General features: G+C 36.4%; 1 protein-coding gene across 1 annotated transcript in view; it reads right to left on the bottom strand.

Moving 5' to 3' along the window:
* LOC115846515 (melanoma-associated antigen B10-like) overlaps positions 1–8,974 on the bottom strand; it is a 45,344-nt gene extending 36,370 nt beyond the window's left edge. The window contains exon 1 of the mRNA XM_060292067.1: positions 8,850–8,974. Within this exon, the coding sequence (XP_060148050.1) occupies positions 8,850–8,974 (125 nt within the window). The remainder of the gene's footprint in view (positions 1–8,849) is intronic.
* Between the last annotated feature and the right edge of the window lie 6,331 nt (positions 8,975–15,305).

Here is a 15,305-nt window from a genome sequence, read left to right as displayed (position 1 = left end):
CTAATGCCAAACTGTAATTTATTTGCATTCTTAACCTTGAAGTCTCAAATAATCCCCAAATGTAGTGGATGTTCAATAAACATATGTTGAATGATTGAATGTGCTAAGAAATTACAGACATGTGGCAGACAATAAGGAAGAAAATAATTTAGGCTAAATGTTTTGCTCCAAGATTTATCTTGAACTCCACTCAATAGTAATAGTTTCTTGATAGGAGAAATCTGAATTATGAAGAAGGACTAACCATCTCCCCACAATTATGATATAAATCATAAGAGCAGTGGCTCTGGAATCAGACCGCCTGGGTTCAAATCGTAACTCCACCAGTTCATTCTTGTGTGACACTAGTTAGGATACTTAAGTTTTTTGTGTCCCAATCACCTCATCTTTTAAATGAGGATAATCCTATCCACCTCAGATTTGTTGAGAATATAAACAGTAACATATGTAGAGTACGAACTTAGAAAAGTGCATGGCAAATTGAAGCACTCAATAAATGTTTGTTTTTATTACTTTGTGTTCTCTTTCAAGGTGATTCCTCTGACATACCTAAGTCATTCTTACTCCTCAGGTATAGAATTGCCAAGGGATGACACGATAGGAACAATGCTGCTACTAGAAGACACAGTCTTTTCTGCTGGAAAGAAGGGAGATCCCGAATTAATTGCAACTACCCACACTGCGATTTGAAGTGGTTAATCGTTGAGCAAACCGTTTCTCCTTTAGCAGGCTAGGCTTCCTGTTGCACATTAATTCTCCTGTCCCTCACACAAAGATCCCTAAACTTTGGAATAGGGAAGAAATTGAGGACCACACAGTCTAGTGATAAACAATACAGCATTTCTACCAAAATTTTACACACTTATTAATTAAAAACCTCTTGATATTTGGAGAACCAATTTGGACCTTGAATTAAAGAACACTCTTGAAACTACAGAAAGTGAAATAGATACAAACTTATCTCCTCGATGAGTTAAAATTACCAAAGGCAGATTGTGTCTTTTTCCTTTGTGCTGTCTGCCAAAGCAAAGTGTACTCAGCTATTTAACATTAGGTATGTTCAATCTAAAATATTGTGGTATTTGATCTAAAAAGGCCCCCCAAATTATTGTCCTCCTAGTCATCAGCTGCGAACAGTTGAAAATCACTTAGCAGTATTTGCTGAACTGTACTGAGAAGTTCCAATTAATCTGATCTGCTGAAGAGCACCCAACTCAAAATCAAATCACCAACTTGATGTAAATGATAATAAACAAGACTCCCATTTTTATTTTATTAAGTATATCTGGATTTACTTATATAAGTATATAATATGAAGTTTAAAAATTAACGTATATACATATTGGTTTTCTCTCTTTATGAAAATTCATGGCAAGAAAATCACAACTAGAATTAGACTGAAACACCATTTTCATTTATAAAGAAGTGAAGTGGTACAGAAATTAGCTTACTATTTGGCTTCTTGAAACATTTCTGCATTATCAAAAAAGTTACTGATGCAATTTCACAATGTTTTTCAGAAATTTTTAAGATATACCCAAAGGAAATTACTTCCTATATACTATACCTCATATCTAACCTATATGTTTCATATCAATAAAAAGGACTTTTCATTGATTGTTATTAGATATACGTATTAACCTGTTCCAGGGCTTAGATAAAATAATGTTTAGCTCATTTTTTTCTGTGCTCCTAATTTTTGCAAAGTAGAATATAGGAATTTACATATAGCTAAGCTATGAAAACTAATAGCGGATTTAACTATAAACGTTGTTATTTAGTCAGATGGAAAAATCTGAAGACAAGTAGATCTCTTCCTGTCAGAGCTTCCACCTATGCAAAGTGCCCAAACTGGAACAGAAGGTATGGATAAGAAGTAGGAAAATGTACACAGCAATGTCAAATATTTACCAAGCATTCATTTTTGCATTTTGCATGTGCTAGCTCATTTAATTGTTCCAAAAATCCTTAGACTTATGCAATTTAAATCCCTAAACTAAGGTTGTGCAAATTAGCAAAGTGTAGGATGCCCAGTTAAATATGAATTTAAGATACACAACAAACCAATTTTTCATGTAAATGTGTCCCAAGTATTCCATGGGATACACTTATACTGAATCAATTGTTTGTTGTTTATCTGAAATTCAAATTCAACTGCACGTCCTATATTTTATCTGAAAACTCTATCCTAAAGGCAGGTGAATTTTATAGATGATAAAATTGAGACATATACACATGAACTTTATAGAAGACAAAACAGACACATACGGTTCGAATGTAACACAGTAGCAGTACAATTTGAGGTCTATCCATCTCCAAGACCCAAAATATATATGTAAAGTATAGGTGAAAGTTCACCTCCTGACTTTTTTGAGGGGTTTCTTTCATCCATGATCACGAAAGTTAATCATCCCTGTTTAAATTCCCAGAAATTTCAGGCCCATCACATGATCTTATGACATGCTTTAAGATAACTTCTCTTGAAGCATGAAAAGTCTCAGGTTTTCAGGTTCAAAATATGACTGTGGAGTCCTGAGGCACAACCCCTTCCAAATGTGCCTACCATCTTAACTCATCTGGTATAAAATAGTAGCATCATATTCAAAGGCATTCTAGGTGATTTACTCTTTTGAATAAAAATGGAGGAAAGTGGAGATATTTGCAAAGCTAAAGACAAGTTAGAAACAATCTCTTACTTGAGATATGTTGTTGGCAGAGGGTACAAAGACATTCAATATTGAGGTAGGATTTGTCATTATAGTTGAGATCAGAGACCATTAAGGTAGGCCTCATGAACCTCAGAAGAGAGGGTATGCCAAGTTTGAAGAGGTCTGGACTCTACCAGACCTAGGAAACAAAACAACTCCACTTCTTAGCCTCCATTTATCACTGTTTCTTGACTTAGGTGTTCCTAAGAATCTTGTAGGGAGCTTCTTTAAAATGCAGACTCTTGGGCAGTAAAACCAAAGGCTCTAACTGAATAGGCCAGAGGTGAGGCCAAGGCATGTACATTTTAACAAGCTTTCTAGGTGATTCTGATGTGGGTGGTCCATGGAACAATCTTCAGGAACAGAACTGTATGCCTAGGAGATAATTGTCAAGAGGAATAAATCCCTATACTTAGATTTCACTACCAATATTGATTCATTCCATAGGCAGAACTGGTAACTTTCTCATCTTGACTACGGTAGTAGGTCTGATCAAATTACTTCTCAGCCACTGTAAGTGCTCTTTATCAATGATCTCTCCAATTGATTCTCAAAAGAAGATCAGTGAACCAGCAGTAATAGAATCAAATTAAGGAATTATTTAAAATATAGGTTCATCGATGTTGAGATATAATTTTAAACAGATGATAGTCCAATATTAATGCCAGAAGGAAATTTGTAATTAACTGAGAAGGAATAAAAAATGTTCAATTTTCCAATCATTGTTGTGGCTCTAATATTAAGGCAGGGTGGCTGTTAATAAGCAGAGTCTTCACTATGACGTCTTTTTGTTTCTCGACTTTGCAGATCACTGAGTTGCATACCAAAGATACATTGTAAGGCAGTTGATCATCCTCAATAAAAATAATGTTGGCCGTACAGCCCAAGATGAGAACAAGGTGGATCATGATCACTTAGGAGTATCAGATGTTTCAAAACACAGACACTTCTGTGGTAAGGTTTTCTCTACTCTCTTTCTTCTAGAATATTGTATGTTATTACCAGTTTGAATGGAAGATGGAAAAACTGTAAGAAGGCTTAGGATATTATTGACACTTTGGTGATCACAAATATATATATTGTGCCTTCCTCTCTAAGTCAGTTTTTAAAAGGACCTTACCTGATTCTCACACGGCACGCCCATAAAATTCATTGTACGGACCAAGTGGCCTTGATTTTAATTAACTTTTTCTCAGTAACCATTGACAGATGTTCCCTAGTAGTCTTAACTGCAGGCCACACATGCAGACCTACTGAATTAGAGCCTAGGAATCATCTACTCACTGCATACTCTCCTCCCTTTAAGTCCTCTGATTCCTGAGGAATTGAACCACACTAAATATGAATAACATGCTATGATTTCAAATACTTTATGTACAGAAATGCTGCAGTCAAAGTGTCTCTTTCTCTCAAATAATAGATACTAAAAAGCAACCTCCTAAGTGCCAGTGCACTGTGTTAGTTTTCTATTGTTCTGTACCAAAAACACCATAAATCTAGCAGCTTAAACACCAATTTATTATCTCACAGTTTCTATAGGTCAGAAGTTGAGCTAGCATGAGTGTATTCTCTGCTCATAATCTCACAAGGCTGCGATCAAGATGTCAGCACTCTCATCTGGAGCTTGGGATTCTCTTCCAAGTTCATTCAGGTTGTTAGCAGAATTTACTTCCTTGTGGTTGTAGGAATGAAGTCCCCATTTCCTCATTGGCTATCATCTATGGCTACTCTCAGCTCCTAGAAGCCTCCCACATTCTTTGCCATGTAGCCCCCTTCATCTTCAATGTCAGTAACAGAGACCTTCCCTCTCATTGAATCCTTCACACTTCCAATCTCTTGCATTAGGAAGAGTTCAGGACCTTTTAAGGGCTCATCTGATTAGGTCTGAACCACCCAGGATGGTTTCCTTATTTTAACATCAACTAATTTAAGATCTTAATGACATCTGCAAAATTCCTTTTGCCATGAAATTTAACATAATCATGGTAGTAATATCTCATTATATTCACAGGTCCCACAAACACTCAAGGGCAGAGGATCTCATAGGAGTGGGTGAAGAACATTGAGAGACACCTTAGCATCCTACTTATCACATCCATCTTATACTTCTAAGTTGAATGTGTGAAGCTTTAAAAGGCTGAAATATTTTGTTGTTTATCTTTGCACAGTGCTGCAAAGAGCATTGAGTTGGCAGCCCTGTTTCACAGAGATGAAGATGAGAATTTCTGGGATTGTAGTGCCATACTGTCTCGTGAGGCTGTTTATCAGCTTTCTTTCACAACCAGAATATCAACTTTTAGCATGAGAGAAATGCCATAGACAGAATTTGCATAAGCTTTGACAGTATACAAAGTACATTCAAACATACTTTCTTCATGTCCTCTTTACAACAATCATGTTGGTTCCATTTATAAACAAGGCACTGAGATCCAATGATGTCATACAATGTCACAGAAAAGTGAGTAGAATGGGGACATAGACATACAGCATTCCGTATAGAAAGCCACAGCCCCCTGTTCTCTATTCTTCATAGCCAAATTGGCACTATAGAGAGGATTCAATATAATACGCAGGACAATTTAGAAGAAAATGAAGTAAAATTGAATATTTTACATGTTCCTGAATGGTACATTCCTCTGTTCCAACATCCCAGGATCAAAATATGTTTTACTATTTTAATTTTACTTTTAATTTTCTCTATTATCTGTGCCCTCAAATTAGAACTTCAGGAAGCTCTTAAAACCTACAGAATTTTAAATGATTAAAACATGTAAGGGACAATCTTTCCCAGTGTGTATGTCTTTAAACTGGATCCCAGACTTGAAGGTTAGCTTGTAGATATTAGATATTGAGTGAGAAAATTGTGTTCGTAAGTGTGCATGTATGCACGCACAGATGATCTTAGCTGGAGGGGGATGTTGAGGAAGACCAAATGCCTGAAATTACATCACTGATCTGCCTGCTCTGTTTATGTTATGTTATGTTAACTTGAAAAAGTTAAGGAAGGGACTTCCCTGGTGGCGCAGTGGTTAAGAATCCGCATGCCAATGCAGGGGAAACGGGTTCGATCCCTGGTCCAGAAAGATCCCACATGCTGCAGAGCAACTAAGCCTGTGCACCACAACTACTGAAGCCAGCGTGCCCTAGAGCCCACGTGCCACAACTACTGAGCCCATGCGCTGGAAGTACTGAAGTCTACACACTCTAGGGCCCGCATACCACAACTACTGAGCCCGTGTGCTGCAACTACTGAAGCCCGTGTGCCTAGAGCCCGCGCTGTGCAACAAGAGAAGCCACCGCAATGAGAAGCCCATGCACTGCAACGAAGAGTAGCTCCCACCTGCCACAACTAGAGAAAGCTCACGAGCAGCAATGAAGACCCAACGCAGTCAAAAAAATTTTTTTAATAAAAAATTTTTAAAAAGTTAAGGAAGACTCTATTAACTATCCAATACAACTTCCAAAGATGAAGGAAATGTTCTTCTCTGTCTACTCTAGTAGCCACTAGCCACATGTGGCTATTGAACACTTGAATGTGGCTAGTGTGACTGAAGAACTGAACTTTTAAATTTATTTAGCTTTAATTAATTAAATAGCCACATGTACCTAGTGTTTACCATATTGGACAGTGAAGATCTAAGTCCAAAGGTCAATTAACAAACCAGGTGGAAACAGAGCCTTTTAAAGATAGTTATGTTTGCATATTTATAATCTTTTCTTGAATACAAAGGATTCTAAGTGATTCCAGATGATCAATGAAGAATCTTAGTTTGGAAATCTAAAAATCTTACATATATTCCAGACCAAATATTCCTGAAGTATGGTCCCCAGATCAGCAGCATCAGCATCACCTACGAACTTGTTAGAAATATAAATTATCAAGCCCTGCCCCAATCTTAAATCAGATACTCAAAGCTTGGGGTCTAGCAATCTGCATTTAATAAGACCTCCAGGTGATTCTAATGCACTTTTGAAAATCTCTGTTGTGGAGCAACAACAGTATACAAAATAACTGACTAATTAATTAACACAATAACTTATTTTCTTTATTATTTAATAGTTCAGTAAATAATTATGTAACACTTCAAAAAATTCTTTTGGATATCAATGACAATGGCACATATTTATTTTATGATTCTCCTTAAAATAAAATGAAAAAGCCAAGAAGGCACATCTTCTTTAGCTGATGGATGACTTATTCTATTGGCATTATTTCCTGGGCTTCTAATGACTGTCCCAGTGAGAAGAGTTCTTGTCAGATATTTTGTCATACAAAATGCTGCAGCAGCTTTGAGACTCCTGCCAATAAGGGTTTTTTAAGGTGCATTGCAGTTATGGGGGTAGAAAAAAGGTCTCTAAGGAATCATTCAGTTTTAAGCCAAATGTGTCTGAAAGTATTCAATATCAGAGAAGCTATGTGACAATTTTTCAATTAATCAGTCATTTTTATGTCTAACACATTGATAAAAGCAGTATTTCTTTTATTCTTTCTTTCCATTTTAGTCTTTTTTTTTCCCCCTTCAGTAAACTGAAATGAGCCATGGTTTAAAGATCAACAACTTCTAATTTGTAAAGGGCTAGCATTTCATTACAAAGCAAAGTTTCAAAATCCATTTTGCCACTAAGAAGGCTCCCATCTCATTTTTCATTGAAAGTGGTCTTGGCTATTTCAATTTACTTTATATTTTAATGACTCACCTTTCACTAAATGCCAGAGGGTTAAGGTAGAAAAAGTATGGGATTAAGATCAGGCTGATGGGGATGTGAAATCCAAGAAGCATAACTCCTGTGTGCCCTTGAACAAGTTATTTAATTGCTCTGAGCCTCAGTTTCCTCATCTACAAAAATGGAAATAATAACACAACTTAGAGAATGATTCTGTGAATTAAAATAATAATAAATGTGAAAGTGCCTAACTTATTTTAGTTAAAAAAAGTTACCAAAGCAGATCCACAAGAAAGGAAACATTCTTATGATTAAAATGGATATTTCCTGTGAAAGAAGCCAATATATTTTAATATTATCTGGAATATATTTTTTTAGTCTCTTGATAGTTTTCTTAATAAAAAACAATTAAACTAACATATCCCAATTCTCTATTTAACCGAAGGTTTTTATTACTTTCAAACATTTCTTCGCAGATAATTACATTCCTGATGAAGATACTTAGTTTCAATTTCATTTGATCCTTAGTGCCTGCTTTAGTGCTTGATGGCTTATTAATCTATATTTTTATAAGCTTATGAATTAAACAATCGATAACATACTTCTTTCTATCCTATCCTTTTAGTGTGTTTTTTCCTATTTTTTCAGTTTTATTGAACTGTATAATTTTATTGAACTGTATAATTGACAAATAGGAACTGTATGTATTTATGGTGTACAACTTGATGTTTTGAATACATTGTGAAATGATCACCACAATCAAATTAATTAATATATCCATAACCTCACATAGTCACCATGTTCTTTTTATTTTTCTTTTTGTTTGTGGTGAGAACACTTAAGATCTACCCTCTTGGCAAATTTTGAGTGTTCAATACAGTATTGTTAACTATAGTCACCGTGTTGTATACTGTATATTTGATCTCCAGAGCATATCTTGCATAACTGAAACTTTGTACCCTTTAACCAACATCTGTTTCCCCCTCCCTCCTGCTCCTGGCAACCACTATTCTACTCTCTGATTCTGAGTCTTAATATGTTAGATTGCACATATAAATGACATCATACAACATTTGTCTTTCTGTGTCTGGTTTATTTCACTTAGCATGATGTTCTCCATGATTTCAAACCTAAAGAAAAGTTGCAAGAAAATCCCCTTATGGCCTTCACCAGATTCATTAATTCATTTATATTTGCATTTTATCCCATTTGTTTATCATTCTCTCCTTTCATATGCACCCCCCACCAATGCACACACACACAAACACACACACATTTCAGTACTTCAGTGTGTATTTCCTAAGAAGAAGTATATTCTCTTATATAACCACAACACAGGAAATTTAACATTGATACATTATTACTTAAACTTCAGCTCATATTCAGATCTAGTCAATTTTTCCAATAATCCCCTTTATATATATTCCCTTTTATCACCAGTCCAGGATCCAATCCAAAATCATCCTCTGCGTTTACCTGTCATGTTTCCTTAGTCTTTTTTTATTCTGGAGAAGTTCCTCAGCCTTTCTTTGTATTTCTTGATCTTGACGTTTTTGAAGAATACAAGTACTTTGTACAGTGCTTATCTGTTGTTTCTTCATGGTTAGATTCTGTTTGTACATTTTTGGCAAGACTAAAAAAATACTTCTAATTCATTCTTAATTATGTACTATAAAAAGTTACTTTACAACCATACACAAAAAGGTACAAAATTTATTAAGACTTTATTTACTCTAGGTACGAATCACATAACTGATGCCCCAGTGTTATCAGAAATAGTTGAATATGGTGGAAAGAACACAAATTCTGGAGTCAAATTGTCTGGGCTCCACAACTTTCTAATTGTATAGTCTTGACATTAAATCTCTGTACCTTGGTTGGGTTCCATATTTACAAAACAGGATGTTAATAGTACCTACCTCATTCATTTAGTGTGAGGATTTATATTTAAATCACTGAATATGGTGACTGGTATATAGTGAGGCTCAATAAAAACTTCTGGGGCTTCCCTGGTGGCACAGTGGTTGGGAGTCCGCCTGCCAATGCAGGGGACACAGGTTCGTGCCCCGGTCCGGGAGGGTCCTGCATGCCACGGGGCGGCTGGGCCCGTGGGCCATGGCCACTGAGCCTGCACGTCCGGGGCCTGTGCTCTGCGACGGGAGAGGCCACAGCAGTGAGAGGCCCACGTACCACAAAAATAAAAATAGTTTAATTGTTTAAAAAAAAAAAAAACCTTCTGATCATTGGTGCCATTAATAACATATATATCTATATATACCCAAATCTTACCATGTATATTTGTTGAACTTTTAAAAATATTCTTTATTTCCTGCTTTCAACAGAGAAGTATCATTTGAAAGTCCCAAAATATGTAATTAAATTACAGAGAAATGAATATATTTGGAAACATTTTCAAATCTGAAGTGATACATTTTTCTTTTGAATATTTGTATTTTGTTCTAACTTCTTCCTACTTAGAAAAATAAATTATCATTCTTTTGTTTTCTTAATGTATTTTTATAAAAATACTAACTATAACTAGCCTCAAAGCTAATAGTATTAACTTACTACTGCTGATGACTTCTAACTCTATGGTGGAATATTGTTTATCATTATCCCTCATTCACAATGCTCTAGCTGATTTTTGCTTTTTTAACAACACATTCTAACTTAAATGTGTTTTTTTCAAGTAAATTTAGAGTCACTGGTGACCTTGGTAGGATTCAAATGAGATGAATTCTTTATATTTTGAAAGGTAGCTTTATGTGAATTTTATTCACTAGCATTTTGAAAAGTGAAAAATCTCCCCATCTGTATTGCAGAAATGGAATAACTGAGGAAAGATTTGCTAAAGAATTCCCTGATGGCAAATAATTATTAGAATATATTATACTTCAACCCAGTCAATAGCAAGGGAAATTGGAATAGCATTATGTGTCTTCAGCATGTGGTAGGATATAGTTACAAAGTCAGGAATCATGAATTCAATCATGAATTTGCATAAATGTAAATTGTGACCCAATACAGGAATATGATCTGTTGCTTTAAAAGATGTATGTATATCAAAATTGTGAGCCCTGATTGAGAATTAAGATCTTTCATTGATTTTTATTGTGGGTGTCAAATAGATTAAAAATTTTAGCATTCAAGAAAACTTAAAGACCCATCTGTTGTAATTCCTAAAATTTTTGGTGAAGAAACTTGTGTCTGAAGGGTTAAAAATCACATAGATGGGCTTCCCTGGTGGCACAGTGGTTGAGAGTCCGCCTGCCGATGCAGGGGACATGGGTTTGTGCCCCGGTCCGGGAGGATCCCACATGCCGCGGAGCGGCTGGGCCCGTGAGCCATGGCCGCTGGGACTGCGCGTCCGGAGCCTGTGCTCCACAACGGGAGAGGCCACAACAGTGAGAGGCCCGCGTACTGCAAAAAAAGATCACATAGATAAATGATGTAAATTCTAGAACTAGAACCCAACAGTTTCCCTTCTTCATCATCTTCCAATTTAATTCCAATTAAACTAAAACAAATGTATTAATTTTCTAAATTCTTCCAGGCAGAAGGGATCCACTCATTTAAAAGGACTTGGAATCTGTTATGGACTGAATTGTGTCTCTCCAAAATTCCTGTGTTGAAGCCCTAACCTCCCAATGTCATTGTATTTGGAGATAGGGCCTTTAAGGACGTAATTAAGGTTAAATGAGGTCATAAAGATGGAACCCTAATCCAATAGGACTGGTGTCCTTATAGAAGAGGAACAGACACCAGAGAGATTTCTCTCTTGGTGGGTGCACATGCACAGAGAAAAGGACTCATGAGTAAACTGTGAGAAGGCAGCTGTCTGCAAGCAAGGAAGAGAGGTCTCACCAGAAAGGAACCCTACTGGCTCCTTGATCTTGGACTTCTAGCCTCCAGATCTTTGGGAAAATGAACTTCTGTTGTTTAAGCCACTCAGTCTGTGGTATTTTGTTATGGCAGCCCTAGCAGACTATGACACTGTCTAATGCAAACATACAGGGTTATTAATTTTATATCAGAAAATCAGTACAAAACGTGTGGACACCAAGGGGGAAAAGTTGGGGTGGGGTGGTGGTGGTGGGATGAATTGGGAGATTGGGATTGACATATATGCACTAATATGTATAAAATAGGTAACTAATAAGAACCTGCTGTATAAAAAAATAAATAAAATTAAATTTAAAAAAAAAAGAAAATCAGTACAGCACGAAAGGAAGAGTAGTCATTTTAACTTGGAAGAGTAATGAGTAAGAAAAACTTGAACAGAAAAGGTGATTCTTGTGGTAAGTTGTGAAAGATGAATGGAAGTGATAGGGGCTGAACTGGAGTAGTGATACCATGTGGTATTCACACCATTTCATTTTCCTCCTGGACCACAGGAAAAATACGTTTCTCCTCCTCGTAAATCTAGATATGTCATGTGATCAGTGCTGCCAAAGGGATGTGAGTGATAGTGATGTAAGACACTCCTAGACCTGACATTTGAAACAACGATTGCCATCCTCTCTCTCTCTCTCTCTCTCTCTCTCTCTCTCTCTCGTGACTTCTTGCTAATCTCAATGGACAGGATCCTATGGAGAACTCAGAAGTCGCCAGGAGACAGTGGAGCCTCAAGATGGAAAGAGCCAGGATGCCTTAGTCACAGCCTGATGGAGACCCTTTCCAGTTAGATGATCTTCAGTAGACTATGCACAAGGAGAAAGCAGTATCATTGATTCTCAGGTACTTTTCCTCCTCACATTTTAATTTCTCTATAATAAGGATGCTTCTTAAAGTGATAAGGAAGCAAGGTACCATAATTTAACTGGGAGAATTCATTTTCTTCCTGGGCACTATACAAAACAATGCACCTTAAAATAGATGGCAGCTTAGATTTGATAAAATGCACTAAATCTTTGTAGGTTAAGGCAATGAGATTGTGGGAATTTTATTATAGCAGGGAGCATTAATTACTCTATTAAAAGTAGAGTGGGTTCCCAGATAAAAAGAACTGTGTCAGCAGGCACCCAAGATTAAAAACAGTTTTATTTGTTTTAGAAGCTGCAAGCAATTAGGTCTGAGTGAAGTGTAAATTATGGAATGGCAAATGGCAGTAACTACTACCAAGCAGAATGTGAGTGGAACTAGCAAATGCTCTGATAATTAATAATGCATTTCCTCTTGCTGGTGAACTGCATAGTCAGAAATTTTTATTTGAATGATGCTTGTGGCTTTTTCAGTATGGTTTTAGTAATGGAAGCATACTTTAAGAAATATTTTGAGGGAGATAAGTCAAATAATTAGTATCAATGAGCTGCTATTTTACTTGGTCACTTATTAAGAATAGTTATATGGTATAAAATTATTTTACTGAAAATAAGGTTGGGACATATAAATATTTTATGTTAATATGGTTATTTTCGTATACTACATTTTCACGTTGCAAAGTCTCTTTGTTAACTCTACATTTTTATCCTAAGATTTGCCTGGAAGAAATGTAATCTTAACAGATTTGTTGATCATTCCCTTAATACAATGTAGAACCTCACCTGTATGCAAACTTCAGTACATAAACATCAGGAATCATAGATGCAATTCAAACTTTATCCCTCCAGGCCTTAAAAGGAGCTAATTTCACTGAAAGAAACAGCATATTTACACTTTTTTTAACCTGAGGCAACTGACCCTAACAAGGAGTTCATCATAAAATGGTAGAAGTATTGATATGCTTTCAACATCCTCTGAAAAATTTTTTTAAATGGAATTAACATGTACCTGCATAGACTGAGGAATTGTGCTTCTTTGATCACATTTGGGTTTCCCAAATGATTGTTTGCATCAATAAAAGCATGGTAAAGAGAGACTTAAAGGAGCCATTGAAACAAGAATAAGATATTCCCAGATTGATGATCTTGGGTTGATTCTATCAGTGTTCCCCCAGACTTTTGAATAATGACTTCCTTTTGTTCTCTATAGGTCTGATCCACAAAATGAAATTGTATTTTGTGTACTACATACATACCTTGGTTATGTTATCAAGTGAACAAAATAAAACTTGTCTGTGCTCTAATAACTATGCCAATCTCCAGTATAATCTAGACTAGAGGGGTCCAAGCTGTGTCTAGAGACACAAAACAAGACAGATGGGGCTGATAGAGTCTGAGTAAGTAAGATATCAAATTCCCTGCTTTCCCAAATCAAACCAGATACATCCACTTTTATCTGTTTTATGTGTTGGAACACACATGAGATTTCATTTTAAAAATTATTGTGTAAAAGCTTCTAAAGCCCATTTATATTCGAAATGCCAGTAAAGCACAATAATTAAACAGGAGGACAATGGAGTCAGTCTGCATTGAAAATCCTTGACCAGCACTTGCTAATTGCAGACACGAGAGTGAATTACACTAACTCTCTGGATCTGAATTCCCTGTAAAATGAGATTAATAATTATTTCTCATAGCATGGATTTGAGGATTAAATTAAATGATACAGGTAAAACTTTGCTACACCAAGTTAATGGCTGCCTGTCCATGACTAGACTACAATGAGATAAGGAGCTTATGCCAAAATGTAATTCAGCTATATCACTAAGCACACTATTTCTTTCAGCCGCTTTCTATTTTTCATGATATGACTTTCTCAAAGAAGGAAGCAGTGCATTGAGTTTCATTCTGGCTCAGCTCCTTATCTAATTGAGGATTGGCCTCTTGGGAGGAACTGAATTTTATTTATTTTCCAGCTTTATTAAGATATAATTGACATATAATTTGGTATAAGTTTAAGATGTGCAATGTGATGATTTGATGCTTATATTGAGAAATGATTATTACCACAGTAGGGTTAGTTAACACCTCCATCACTTCACATAATTACCATTTCATTTTTTGGTGATAACATTAAAGATCTACTCTCTTAGCAATTTCCGAGTACTTAACTAATATAGTATTATTAACTATAGTTACCAGGTTGTACATTACTGAATTTGTTGACATAACACTTTTTGTAGAGTCTTTATGCTTTTCTATATATAAGATCATATCATATGCAAGCAGAGACAATTTTACTTCTTCCTTTCTGATCTGGATGCCTTTTATTTCTTTTTCTTGCCTAATACTCCAGCCAGGACTTCGAATAAGCAGTAACAGTGGGCACCCATGTCTTTTTCCTGATCATAGCAAGAAAGCTTTGAACCTTTCACCACTGAGTATGATGTTAGCTGTGGGCTTGTCATATATGGCCTTTATTATGTTATGTTCCTTCTATACCTGATTTGTTGAGAGTTTTTATTATGAAAGGATGTTGAATTTTGTCCAGTACTTTATCTGCATCTATTGAGGCGATCATATGATTTTTATATTTCATTCTATTAATGTGATGCATCACATTTATTTATTTGCATACATTGAACCACCCTAATGTGTTTGGCAGAGACAGTTCTCTACCATGCAGCTCATTTTGGGTTTCTGGACGTGTCAGCTGGTAATGTCCTTGGGCAGGTGGAGCTTACTAATGGGCTCTATTTGGGGGCAAGGCCATTGCCCAAGCTCTGAGGTGGGGTTGGGGTGGTGCCACTCGCTGAGAACAGTTGGCTAGAACTGCCTGCTGGCTTTGTTCCCTGCCCAAGCGAGGCTGTAGGATGGGCTCCATGGTTGTCTGGGTTCTTTGGTTGGGCTTCCTAGATAATAGGGCTGGGTACTATACTCTTGTAGGTGGGACTATGAATTAGTTTCCCTGCACTTGGGGGGCAGCAGAACAGCCCTAAGACCTGCAGTGCTCTCTGTTCGCTGACCTGAATCAAGCAAGAATATTCACTGAATTCCCCAGCCAGATGGGGACACCAGTTTTGTTCTGCAGATGGGGAAAGCCACTGGTAGTGCTCTCTGTTCAAGTGACACTGTAAGCAGGGCTGTTGAATGGGGTCTGCAGCTTCCAGTG

This window comes from Globicephala melas, chromosome X (genome assembly GCF_963455315.2).
Source record: "Globicephala melas chromosome X, mGloMel1.2, whole genome shotgun sequence".
NCBI classification, from domain to species: domain Eukaryota; kingdom Metazoa; phylum Chordata; class Mammalia; order Artiodactyla; family Delphinidae; genus Globicephala; species Globicephala melas.
The sequence above is the reverse complement of the archived record's forward strand: the minus strand, read 5'-3'. Positions and strand labels throughout refer to the sequence as shown.